The sequence below is a fragment of the Condylostylus longicornis genome, unplaced genomic scaffold (genome assembly GCF_029603195.1).
Source record: "Condylostylus longicornis isolate FDR11 unplaced genomic scaffold, ASM2960319v2 ptg000001l, whole genome shotgun sequence".
Taxonomy (NCBI): Eukaryota; Metazoa; Arthropoda; class Insecta; order Diptera; family Dolichopodidae; genus Condylostylus; species Condylostylus longicornis.
Window position 1 is genome coordinate 2,818,246 of NW_026577970.1, and position 13,336 is coordinate 2,831,581.

A 13,336-nucleotide genomic window follows, 5' to 3' on the forward strand; every position below is an offset into this window, starting at 1 on the left:
GTTTTTAAGGTCTGCAACGTCAGTTGAAATAATAATAAATAAAAAAAAAATAATAAATAAATTCGGATCAAGCCAATGGTTTTTACAGTAGAACTTTTCTCTTGAGCAAGTTGATTTTAAAAGACAAATCTTTTTTCATATAATATTATGTAAAAAATAAATCTATAGTTAATGTATAATGTAATATCAGAACTGACATTAGAAGAAATTAGTACTATTTTCAGTACTAATATTAATATTAATACTTCATGAATACACCGAAATACATCATATTATTGCAAATATTTTAGAGGGTTAGGTCAGTGAGTAAAGATAAATAATAATATTTTTTGATCGCTTTCAAAGAAATTTTAGTGCTTACAAGATACTAAAACTTCAGACTCAAACACCACCGTCTAATAGAAAGGCAATAGGAAAACTTAAAAAAATGGATTTGAAATTACCGTTAATTTTAACCACTTTTGTGTCATTTTAATATTGGAATAATTCTAATAAATCCAAATTTGTTATTGTCAAGTTATAGGCATAAAAGGAAAAGTGATATAAGTATATACATCAATAATAATACACACTTTTCCTTTTAAGTCAATTATTGACAGAAAATTTAATATAAATTTAATACATAAATTATTAACAGAAAATTGCTCGTATAATTGCCGTATAATTCTGCATATAATTCTGTATAAAATATGTTTCTGCATATCGAATTGTGAAAATTTTGTTAACTAAAATTACTTATAATTATAATTCTTATTTCAAAAAATTCTTTTAGTAAAAATTCCATAAATAGTAGCACAATTATTTTTCAACTATAATCAGCATTTTAACTAGTATAAATTATATAATGTGTATGTACATCTATATCAACTTTCAATATACATATATCTTTATGTATATTAAGGTAATTTAGGCTTCATAATTTGGGGTTAATTATTTTTTACCTTTCGTCTGTATAGAAATGTCTCTAAAATAATTTCTAAGTACTCCAATTATTATTTTTCTTCATATTTCATCTAATTTTTAAAAAAATATCAATTATACACACAAAAAGAAAATTAATTTTTTTTTTATTCTAATCACAAATTAGTCAAATTTAATTTTAAAATTTTTTTATTCCCTTTCCTTTGATTTTAATAAATTTATGAAATCAAGTGATTTTGTTCACCAAAAGAGTTCAAGAACCTTGTCTTTTAATGTACGTAATACAATTTTAAGCACTATAGAAAACTATGTATTAATTAATATTTTAGATATAATTTTCATACAATTATTAAAGTACACATTTATGTTTATACATATATATATATATATATATATATATATTTTATAAAATATAAAATTTAATTTTAATATAAAAGTTTCAATTTTTAAATAAGTTTTTGAAACGATTTGTGCGAACGTAAATAACACGAAAGACTGAATGATACTCTGGTTATATTTTTTTTTTCTATTTTTTCTATATTTTATTAAATATGTATTCAGATTTTATTAGATGCTATTAACCGGCTTACCATAGTTGAGTAAAATTTTAACTCTTTTTCTCTTAGTTTTTTTTTTCAATTTTTTTTTTTTATAAAATTGTGAAGTTTTTGTGGGTGTACAACAGACCGTAACGGAAATAATGTTGAATAATGGTATCACAAATACAAATAAATCTTTGTTTTCATTTTTTATTTCATAAAAATTATTAAATGTATAAATATATAGAAAAAAAGGTATATATAAATAAACATTTAATCCGCCGAAACTCTAACTTTATATAACGAGTACATACTTGTATTTATATGCCTATAATGTATGCAGCTATATGTGTGTATTTAGATTCTATAAAATTAAAGAGTGAAATATTTTTATTTTCTATTATTGAGATTTTTTAAATTTGATTTGAAATTTTATACATTATGTATATGATATAAATAAATTTTACATATATATTAAAAGCTAAATGAAAATATAACTTGTATATGGTGTCCCGAATTAATTCTTAGTACAATTACAATGATGAAATAAACAGTTATTAAATGAGGAAGAAAATTGTACTTTTATAAAAAAAATTGAAAAAATTATTGATACCAGTGTTAGAAGTTATTAAATAATACTAATATATTTATTTGCAGCGAAACCTGCAATATAATTGCAATATTTTTTGCATAACAAACACCAAATTCTATAAAATTGTGCAGATATATGTTTCGAAAATCATAAAATTTGAATATGCTTGACTATTATTATTTCAAACCGCATTGCATACTTAAAGGAGGTACTATAATATCTCCAAGTTTCAAACATAAATTTCGATCAATCATCCTGGTCTGCCCATCCGTGCATTAGTATTTTATTATAGCCGAAACTGAACTGATTTATATGGAAATAAAAATCCGAGTTTATTTTGTTTATAAGATAGAGAACGTGCGTCTTTATTAAAGACCTAATAATTTGTAGAAAATAAAATTATTTAAAATTATTATTTGTTTCCTAAAATACTTAAAATTGTATATTTATAGGAAAAATTTTGAATTGATCAAATCAAGGTTAATACATATAAGATACTTGATTTTAAAAATGAACTTTTAAATAAATGTATATGCATAATAAATATACTTAGGACTAATAAAATTTTTGGGAAAAGATGAATATTTTGATATAACAAATGTGTTTAAAAATATTGTTCCAGAATTAATTAAGTTAATTTTCACTACAGGTAACTTTTGACAACAACAAATTAAAAGCCAGTAGAATAAATGGCTTTGAATTAACCGAGTAAGATGACGAAAAAGCTGAATAGCAGATGATCTACACTGATTGATGCGACCTACTCAAACGAAGTGATGTAAGAATGTCTTTTATTAATTTTAATATTTTTAAGGAATCCATGAATTAGCATGATTAAGTACCTTTACGGCACAAATGAAAGTTTAATGTAAAACAAAATTACACACGCGATGAAAATTTAATACATAATCATACAAATTAATATAATATAAAAATTTTTGCAGAAAATTATATAAAATTTCTACAAAAATCAAAATTTGCATATTTTATCTTCTTTTTTCTGATTTCTATGAATTAATAGCAACCCTGACGTTCAAAAGTTGTTTTTTTTTTGTGGAGTTTACTTTTACTGAGGATTGCAATTTTTCTTTTATTTTTCCACAATTTCAAAAGACATTAGCCTTTTTTCATAACTTTTTTTTGTTCTTTATTTAACATATCTCATACTTATTTAATTCCGATTTATTTACTTTTTATAGGTTCATATTCAAAACTTAATTTGCAATTTTAATTGTTCTCCATCCAAGTACATATGAGAGTACATACATACTTTAACATATGAGAGTAGATACTTTTGTGACAATCTAATTAAATTAATTGTAACGCTATTTTTTAGTATAATGCAAAAGCACAACCTAATTTTTTAGGTTGTACTTTTGTACAACCTAATAATAAAATTCCACTATGTGATATTCAGACACTGAGAAAAATTTTATTTAAATTAGATGTTTCTTTTAAACAGGATAGACAGAAATTGCACCCGAAATCACAACAACCACATTTTATAGCTAATTTTCACATAAATGAATTTCCTACCCCTTTATTTTCATTTTGAATATAATTTAATAACCCTTTTAGAAATATACTGTTTTCAAATTAGTTATGCTTTTGAGCCGTTTATGAAAATAAATCAATAATACAATAATTTTACATATATATTTCATTATATTATTAATAGCTACACCAAATTCAAAATATTTTTCGAAGAATTGAGAAATATTTATAGCATATTACAAGAAAATTCTTTCTTATTTGGCAATGTTTTTATTTAAATACCGATAAACTTGCGTACATCAAAACATTTGTACTTAAGTACATTTTATTTTAAAAAACAAAAAAGGTCTATTTCCAAAAGAGTTATTTGTATATCTTTATTACAACACTCATATAAGTGTTGAAATATGCTTATGTTATATAAAGATACAAGTTATTTCTATACTTTGAGTAAAAATATTAAGAGTTATATGGTCTTCAAAATGGGTAATGACCACTTAAGATATGGGTTATTTCTAGATACGTAATTTATATTAAATATTATGCATTTAATATAAGGTGAAAATATTTAGATAAACATAGATAAAATTAATAGTATTGTTATTAATTATGTACATAAATATTTTGAATTCTTTCCTTAAATCTGCGTGGAATGCTAATATCCTTAAGATTTTCAATTTCAAAAAGAAATCTTGCATTGCACTTTATTTTCCCATTTTTCTATATTCAAAAAATAATTTTTATTATAAAAACTTAAAGTGAACTTACCATTTTTAACAGTACTGTTAGCCACCGTTTCAAATTGTTGTTTTGTTTCATTTGTTTTTGAATTATTGCTTTTTTTCCTTGCAATTAAATCTTTCTTCCATTGTGGCATATCATTTATACCAGACATAGTACAAAAATTTCTATTAGCAATTATTGATGATGGACTATTAATTATTCCAGCGATTACAGGTGATGTTACTGAATTTGCTATTGTTGTTGTATTTGTTATAGAGGATGTTGTTTTTGTTAAAGATATTGTCGATGTTTCTGATGAATTTGTTATTATCATTATATTTTCAACAGATCCATTAGCTGTTGGTGTTGATTCACCTGACGATGAACAAACATTTACAATTTTCGAATATGGACTGGGTATCTCTTTAACTTCTGAATATCCCTCTATAGGTGATATTGCGATATCATCACTCATTATAATATTATTAGCATTACCACTATTATCGTTATTATTATTACCGCAATCTTCCGCTGTAGAAGAAAGAGTCGTTGTATTACTTTCGATTTTTTTTAAACCAACTGAAGATGTCATTTTCTCTATAGCTACGTTAAAGTCACCGTATGAGTATGTTATAATGAACCTGTATGCAAGGTATGTATAAGTATGTATGTATAAAATGATATTGTATGTAGTTACAATTATTGTATAAAGTAATAAACACAAACTAGAAAATTTTAAAGAAAATAAAAATTTCTACAAAATAAGTTTGCCATATAGACTTTATCGATTGATGTTCAAAAAAGAAAACAGATAAAAGAAAAAAAAATTAATTTTCTTTTTTTAATTGGATTTTAAATTGACGTTTTTTTTCATACATATATGTATGTGTAAATAATACATAATTATGTTGAAAAGTATTTAGTATGCACAAATGCATTTATTTATCCATCATCATCGCCTTGAGTACTTGTACATATTATGTAGGTACCTACTACACAACATTATGAACATTTGTGTATTGGTAGGTGCTTCAAAATCGATGAATCTTTTTATAACATGTATGTACATTATGTCTACCTGACTATGTATATAGGAGTCGTATATAGGTATATCATTTTAATATATGTATATAATTATGTACATATATGCATATACAGAAATAAGTAGATACATATTTATATTCAAAATATGTAATCATGTATCTATTTCAATTTTTTTCTGTTTTGCTGTTGTTATAACGTATATAAGTTTGTCCGATATTGTAGATACATTCATATGTACACAATATATAAAACAAATTCACATAAACTTATGCAAACCTATAACATTTTTTTTGTTGTATAAAATGAATTATTGAAAATGGTCATTTTCGAATTTTTTTTTAGGTATTTTATTCAAATTTTAATGTTATTTTAAAATTTAAATTCTAAGTTATTAATGTTTTTTTTAATTTATTAAGCACTTGTTAAGGTAAACAAAAAGAGTATTAAGTACCTACATACGAGTATTCAAACTTTAAGCAAATGTTGAGTTTTAGTCAAAAGTTTTTTATTTTGATAAAATTATAAAATCAGTTTTGAATTAAAAATTTTAACATACTTCCTGATAACAAATCGTTGAATGATAAGAATGTTTTCGTTGTATTTTTGTTTTTTTTTTTATTTTGTTTATCTGAACACTTTTTTGAGATAAGCTTGTTTTTTTTTGGCATTTAGTTGACGACTCCACAATAGGCGTTGTTTTTTATTGATTTCTGCATGATCCCATTTTTCTGGGATTTTAAGTTAACGAAAAAAAAATCGAAAAGAGATCGAAAATCTACTTCAATATTATTTTATTAATTTTATAATTATTTAACAAAGCAGATAATTTGTAAAAAAAAAAAATTTTAGAAAAAAAAACTATTAGAAAACTTTACAGTTTTCTTTTAATTGCAACATTACCGCCACTACTCTTCTTATACTAAAAAAAGAATTAAATCTGTACTCTTAAAAATTTTTCAATTGCTGCTGCTTAATGGAAAACTGATTTATTTGCAACTTTGCTTTCTCTTTTGCATTTGAATTTTCTTTTCTCTTTTCTACTCTTCTGTAAAAATTTCCTTATTTTCTTTGAATAATTTCATATCTTATAAAAGTTTCTTGTTTCTATTTTCCTTTTAATCTTCTTTTGTTTCTTTATTTATTCTTTTTTATTTCAATATCTTGTAAATCTTGCTGCTTGCCTTTTTTCCTATTTATTCAACTCTCATGTAGTAGACACATTTTTTGTTTTGTTTCCATCATTATTTCGAGTGTGTTGTGTATAAAGATAAATTCAAAAACATAAACAAAAACAAACAGGAGTACTAAAATTTTGACATTTAAAAATTTATTTGAGTAAATTTATTATCTTACAGAATGGTTGAGTGAATTCTTATTGAGTTAAAATGAAACTGAAAATTTTGACATTTACACATTCACAATAATTCCTTTGTAAATAATTATTATTTTCTGTGAAATTTTATGATGATACGAAACTATTTCTAGGATTGCATATATTTAGAATGAACGATTTATGCAGTCTTTGAAATAAAGCAAAAATTAATTTAAAGAGGAGTTAACATCATGCTCGATTTCAAGCGTTAATTGAGTGAGCTAAGAAAATAATTATATTTTTTAATGTCATGGAACTTACCGTTAGTTTTTTGTTCACTAGTGAAAATTGCACTTTTACGGTTTTGGGGGATATAACTGCTAGAGGGGGGATATAGCTAAAAATTTTGCTCTACGGAAATAAGTGTCTAGTGAAGATCTATGTACATATTAAATTTCAGCTCCCTATCTTCAAGAGTGTAGAAGTTGTGTAAACATGTTCACGGACGGACGAACAGAGTGGAACTAATAATCACTTTTTTCAAAATTTTTTTGGAAAAGTGCTATAAAGATATTAAATGGACTACTTTTTATATCGCGTTAAATACAAATTTATTAACTTCTGTTAACAAAAATTTAACTTATTTAGAAGTTCTGTTTTATTTTTTAGCAAAATGGAAATGTTATTAAACGGTAAAATAATTTTTTATAATTACTCATCATAAGGATACTCAATTTTTTAGCGGAAAATTTTCTACTGTCTTTAAAGGATTCTAGGAGAATTTAAAATTGGGGGCTTAGTTACTTTTCAAATTTTGAGCGGAAAGTATTTTTTTTACTGCCAGTCTAAGCTTCACCGCTTTGTAATTTGTAGATTAAAGTTTTTTTTTAAAATCAAAAGAAAAAATATTTTTAAAATATTAAAGTCAAATTTAAAAAGAACTCATTAATTTTTTTCTCTTTGAATAAATTTATTTCATAAATTGAAATTAAATATAAATATTTTTATATTGCAATACCATACGGCGCTTAAAAGTGAATATACATATATTATTTTTTTGATATTTTATGATGCCTTGATTGTGGTATTATTTGCAATACACTTTTTGCTGGTGACGATAATGTTAGCAAGACATTTTTCAATGTGAAGCAAAGATGTTTCATTACATTTTTGAATTTCAGATACAAAATGACTCCAAAACTATGCCCATTTTAACAAATTTTAACTGATATTTTGGCTATTACTCACTAAAATAGATAGTATATTGTCATATACTTCCTCATTAATTAACTGAGCTTCATATATTTATTCATTCTAATACAATATATTTTACTTTCTGCATTCAATGACATCACATCGTGTTGATATATTTCTTTGTTAACCAAATCTTCACTCTATAAATATTATCAACACAATTCACATTAAAAAAAAAAGGCAAATTATTTATTACACACAAATTATGCAAAGCATCTGGCATTATGTAAATTTTACCATATAATTTCTTTTTGCACTTTGAATCAAAATGCTATGAACATAATTACGTCTAATACTGTTTGATAAAATATTTGATATGAAAACTTTTTCAGTCCATATTGTTTACTTCTTGTAAATATATATAAAAATCACCCATTTTTTATATCGTAAGTATGGTATATTTCATTGAACACAAAATAATTTTGCATAGAAAACAAATCCGCTTCCGGTAAAATTGTGTCATCCAATGTAATTTTAGTTTAAAACAAAACAAAAACTAATGTTTTCTTTCCAAATTTAAAAAAAATAATAAATTATGAATTAAAATAACGAATTATGAATTATATCTAACACTATTGAATAAATATTTTAATTATGAAAATAAATAATATTCACATATATATGGAGTAAAAATTCTATCTGTTCTTTTAAATGGGAATAGCAATTTGGAAGGAACTATGCATCTTTTTCCAAAATTTATATTAAATAATATTTTTTTTAACACTTTTTTCTAAATATTTTGTAATTCTGCATTCAAAAACTACACTAATTTAAAAAAAAAAATAAAAATCTGTTTGTTTCCTTTTTTCACTAGCGTCGCTTACTTCTCCCATAAAAAAAATCAACAATTGGCATTTAATGTCAATTTCAATTTGACAATGCTTGGAAAAGAAAGAAATTATCTGAAGTTCTTAGCTTCGCTGTGTTTTTTCCAAGATACGATTTTTTCGGGAGTTTAATGGAAATAGAAACAACAACGCTCCTTCCTTTAGTATTTTTAATTCGTTGAGAATTCACGTCTGTAGCACTATGAGTAGTGAACGCAACGCAACGGAACTCGTAAAGATGTCTAAAGTAATTTCTATTTAGAATTTATTTTTGACATACATATTGTGAATATTTCAATCAGATTTAATTTGGAGAAATTTTGCAATAACTGGCATGTTTAATACAAAAAATATACTTGAGTAAATTTTAAAAATAAAATTATTAATAAGGAACTACATACTTTATCTTCAAATTCATTATTTATTTCGATTTATAAAAGGTAGTTCAATGTAGATACATACAAATAATTTTAAAGTGCGTCTAGTTTAAATATAATGAAAATTAATGAAAAAAATTTGATTAGATATTCCACAACACCTCCATTTGATTTAGAAGGTTGGTTGAATAAAAGGAGTAGCAATAATTCTTGGCGAAAAAGATATTGTGTCTTAAAAAATAATTTGCTATTTTATTTTGATAAAAAAGACGAAAGCGAACCATTAGGATTGATTATTTTAGAAAATTGTACAATAGAATTGGCAGACGAATTTGACGGCTTAAGCTTTCAAATAGTGTTTGATAATCGAAATATATATACTTTCGCTGCTGAAAATCAAGATATTTTAGAGCTTTGGATGAAATCTTTGACTAGTGCTAGTTATGAATATAAAAAAGCGATGGTACTGGAATTACAGCGTCAACTTAATGAAATTAATACGCAAAAAATCCAAAATGGATTACAGAATTGCGTAGTGCAAAAACCTCAACCAACACAGCAGCAACAAAACCCATTTCAGGATTCTCCTAAGCCTCCGCCAAGGCGGCAAAATCCTTTTAATAGACCAGCTCCTCCAGTACCCGAGGGGGCCGCATCTTCAGTTTTATTCAATCAGTCTTATGGAAACAAAGCAACTAATACGAAACAATCACAAAATAATATTGTTAATAAAAGTGTAAATGCAGTCAATGGAAATTCGAGTAATTTTGGTGGCAAATGGGAAATATTTACAGAAGAATCAAGTTTAGATGTTGAAAAAGCATTTCATGCTAATCATTTTGGTGTAAATAATGAACAAAATTATCACATAGATAGAAAACCGCAACCCACAAAAAATATGAATGAAAGTTCAGAGAACGTATTTAAAACAACACATGAACGCTTTCGAAAGATAATTTTACATGACATTGGCCAATACAGAAAAAAAAAAGAAAACCGTACTGAGCCACTTATTATATTGTAATGAGTATAAGTATAACAAGTCAAATTTTTAAAAATATTTTTTTTATTAATTTATACATTTATATTTACATATAATGTGCAAGTTGAAACTTAGATTTTTTTAACTATCATTGTTATTAATATTATTAATGTATATATGAGTACATATATATATAAAATACTAATTTTAATATTATAAGTAAACATTTGTATGTAGAAACAATGTTATTGCAAACATTGTTAAAAAATTTTATTACCTATATTCATAAACATCGATTAGAAAAAAATTCATTTGTTTAATAATTTATATTTAAATTTTAAAATAAATTATTTAATTTTAATAAAATGATTGTTTATTATATTTTTAGCTAATTCTGGAATATAAATTTGGGGAAAATTATGTTGCTATTATTTTGGATTTCATTGCTGAAATATTATTTAATTTTTTTTTATTTATCATAGAGTGGATAATATATTGTAGAGCTTAACTCAATTTCAATTGTATGTACAAACCTATTTACTTGCTTTTGGATTTTCCTTTGTAATTTATTTACCACAAAATAGCTGCGACAAGTACATAAATTCATACACAGAAACAACCAGTTGTTTCGCAATAAAAATAGTTTTTATATATGTAAGTAGTTGGATATGTTTTTCCCAAGAAGTTTTATAAATTGAATGCTTAAATAATGATACGAGAATTTTTGTTTTATTGCAAATTTTCTTATAATTTACTGCATAATAAAACAATTTAGATGATAATTGAAAATTAAATTTTCCTGAAAAAATAGTACATTTGAATAGGTATGAATTATGAAAGTAGAAACATTTATTTACTTAATGGCACTTTATGAAGACTTTGGACATAAACAGAATAAAATAAACTTTGAACATAAACAGATTAAAATAAACAGTAAAATAAAAAAGTTAAGATATCTTTGAAATCTTTATGGAAGAAAATAAGTTAATCATATGAGAAGCATACTAATCATCACGTTTGTTATTATGTATTTAGGTATATGCATACATATGTAAGTATATTGTGGGCATATGAAAATATGAAAGCCTAAGACTAGGAGAAAAGTTTATAGGAACAAAATTTTCCCCCATCTCCCCCATTTTCAAGTTATCGGCTCTCAAAAACACCAAAACTTACAAAAAAATTTTTTGCTAATGAAAAACAAATCTTTGAAATCCATAAAGTAACCCACAAGTTTCAAACGGACTTGCAAAAAATTGAAAGTGACAATTTTTGGTAAAACGAATATAATGCAACATACACATGAATGAACATATCTATAAGAAATAAAAAAGTTTTTGAAAATCCAATTGTTTTGTTAATTTAAACATTTTATTACATATACATAAGTGCTTATAATATTATTTGTAAACCGAAAAAATTAAATGAATTTCTAAAATTTTTAAAAAAGTATTTTACTATATACCCTTATTCCCATTTTACAAAATTAGCGTTTTAATGACACAATAATTAGCAGCTAACTGAATTGTCTACTAATATAGTCTATGTATTAAAAGATTTGCACACACAAGACAAATCACATCAACATTTAAAAATAAATAAATTATCAATTTAAGAATATGATGGATTAATTTGGTAGACTATACATATTTAGATAGTTAAAAACTCAATTCATAAAAAATTAATATTGTTCCCTCAAACATATTAAAATAAAGAACTACATATAATTCTAAAAAAAAAACTTTAACATGGTATAGGTATAACAGTTTTATATTTATTACGTACAAAAGGAATTTTATTGCCATAACCTTAAGCATACCTTAAGCCAACCAAATGATTTTGTAAATTTTAAAATATTTAAAAAAATCAAAGAGAATCAAGTCCTTAAATAAGAATATGGAGAAGATGTTTTCAAACGAGGTCATTATCATTTTTATAATATGATTACATTTTTTTTTATTTATTACAAGATCATTGTTTTAAATTGCATGCTATACTTTTACAGTTTTATATTGCATTTTACATTTTTAAATTTACATTACATTATGTAAAAACTAAAACGTAAAGCGTATTATTTTTTTATGTATTTTCCTTTATAAATATTGAAAATTACATCGTAATTAAATATTTTCTTTTCTGGATAGATTTTGGATAAATATTTTTTTTTTTGAAAATTCCTTTGATTTACATATAAACATCTAAGTGTAAATTTAATGCCGTATACTTATATATATATCTATCAGGACACCAAACTCAGAGAGCAAATCGCAAATAAATTCCAAATTTTAATGGAATTTAAATGGCACGGGGTGTCGGAATTTATTTGTGCAACGGAAATTGATCAATTTTTCTAACTCTAGTGATTATTTTGGTAAATTCCATCTGAAAAAGGCATTTAAAAAATAAATTGCAAATTTTAGCCTAGAGCACCTTTCTTGTCTTCCAAATGGAAGGATACTAAATTACAAAGTAAAATTTTTGAATAAGAAATGGAACTGAAAAAACCAAAGAAATAATTATTATAATCTAGATCATGGATGTCAAGACTTTTGAAACTATGGGCCAATTTCCAATATTCTGTATGACAAAAGGGCCACAAAATAAAACAATTAATTCAATTTTTAAGGTGTATAAACGTTTATTTATTTTTTATTAGAAGTACTGGGAGCTGAGTGACACTGCTTCTGTTGAAGAAGTCTTAAAATATTGGGTTGCATATTTGTAGTAGCCAAGCGTAGAATTGCAAGTAGATTATCATAATAAAACCATAATAATATTTTAACAATTCGTTTTAGAGGGCCGCACCAAAATAAGGAAATGGCCGCATGCGGCCCAAGGGCCGCACTTTTGACATCCATGATCTAGATGAATATAAAGAATGCTCATAAGAAATAATTCAAACTTTGACAAATAAAGTATCATACTTGTGTTCTTTTGCTGGTAAAAACTAATGTTACAATCTTGGTCATTTGCATGAAGTTCGGCACATAATTTTGTTAATTTTTAAATCTTTTAACCATAACTTAAATTTTTTTTTTTTCTAATTAAAATTCTATTCAAATAAATTTTCTGCAAATGTAACACTCACTAAATGTTCATCCTAGGCGGAAAATAAACATTAAAAAAAACGTACCCACGAAAACTGATATGTTCTAAAATATGATTTATTCATATGTATGTACGTATGTAATTAAATATTTTTGTATTTAATTCTTGACATTACTGAGAATTAAAATTTTAAATCAGATAGTTTACATTTAAATACATTTAG

The 13,336-nt window shown here is 24.2% G+C and overlaps 2 protein-coding genes across 6 annotated transcripts in view; one reads left to right on the forward strand and one right to left on the reverse strand.

Moving 5' to 3' along the window:
• The window catches only part of LOC129619308 (protein PF3D7_1417600-like), a 102,720-nt gene extending 96,208 nt beyond the window's left edge, over positions 1 to 6,512 (reverse strand). For 2 of the 5 annotated variants that reach the window (XR_008697854.1, XM_055534543.1), the window contains exons 1-2: positions 5,870 to 6,512; positions 4,315 to 4,800 (exon numbers count right to left, since the gene is read on the reverse strand). Coding sequence is in view for 4 of the 5 variants with exons in the window: in XM_055534543.1 (XP_055390518.1) it covers positions 4,315 to 4,800; positions 5,870 to 5,981 (598 nt within the window). In the remaining variant the exon portion in view is untranslated. Of the gene's footprint in view, positions 1 to 4,314; positions 4,911 to 5,589; positions 5,681 to 5,869 lie in introns of those variants that run through there. The other 3 variants (XM_055534510.1, XM_055534521.1, XM_055534532.1) reach the window with 3 other exon arrangements.
• A 2,509-nt stretch (positions 6,513 to 9,021) lies between these two features.
• Positions 9,022 to 10,355, forward strand: LOC129615848 (sesquipedalian-1-like). Its single transcript, XM_055531271.1, has one exon. It carries the CDS (start codon positions 9,202 to 9,204, stop codon positions 10,105 to 10,107), a length of 906 nt encoding a protein of 301 aa, XP_055387246.1. The 5' UTR covers positions 9,022 to 9,201; the 3' UTR covers positions 10,108 to 10,355.
• The last annotated feature ends 2,981 nt before the right edge of the window (positions 10,356 to 13,336 follow it).

What these genes read in the sequence shown, in the direction of transcription:
- LOC129615848 (XM_055531271.1), top strand. Translation starts at nt 9,202, where the DNA reads ATGAAAATTAATGAAAAAAATTTGATTAGATATTCCACAACACCTCCA.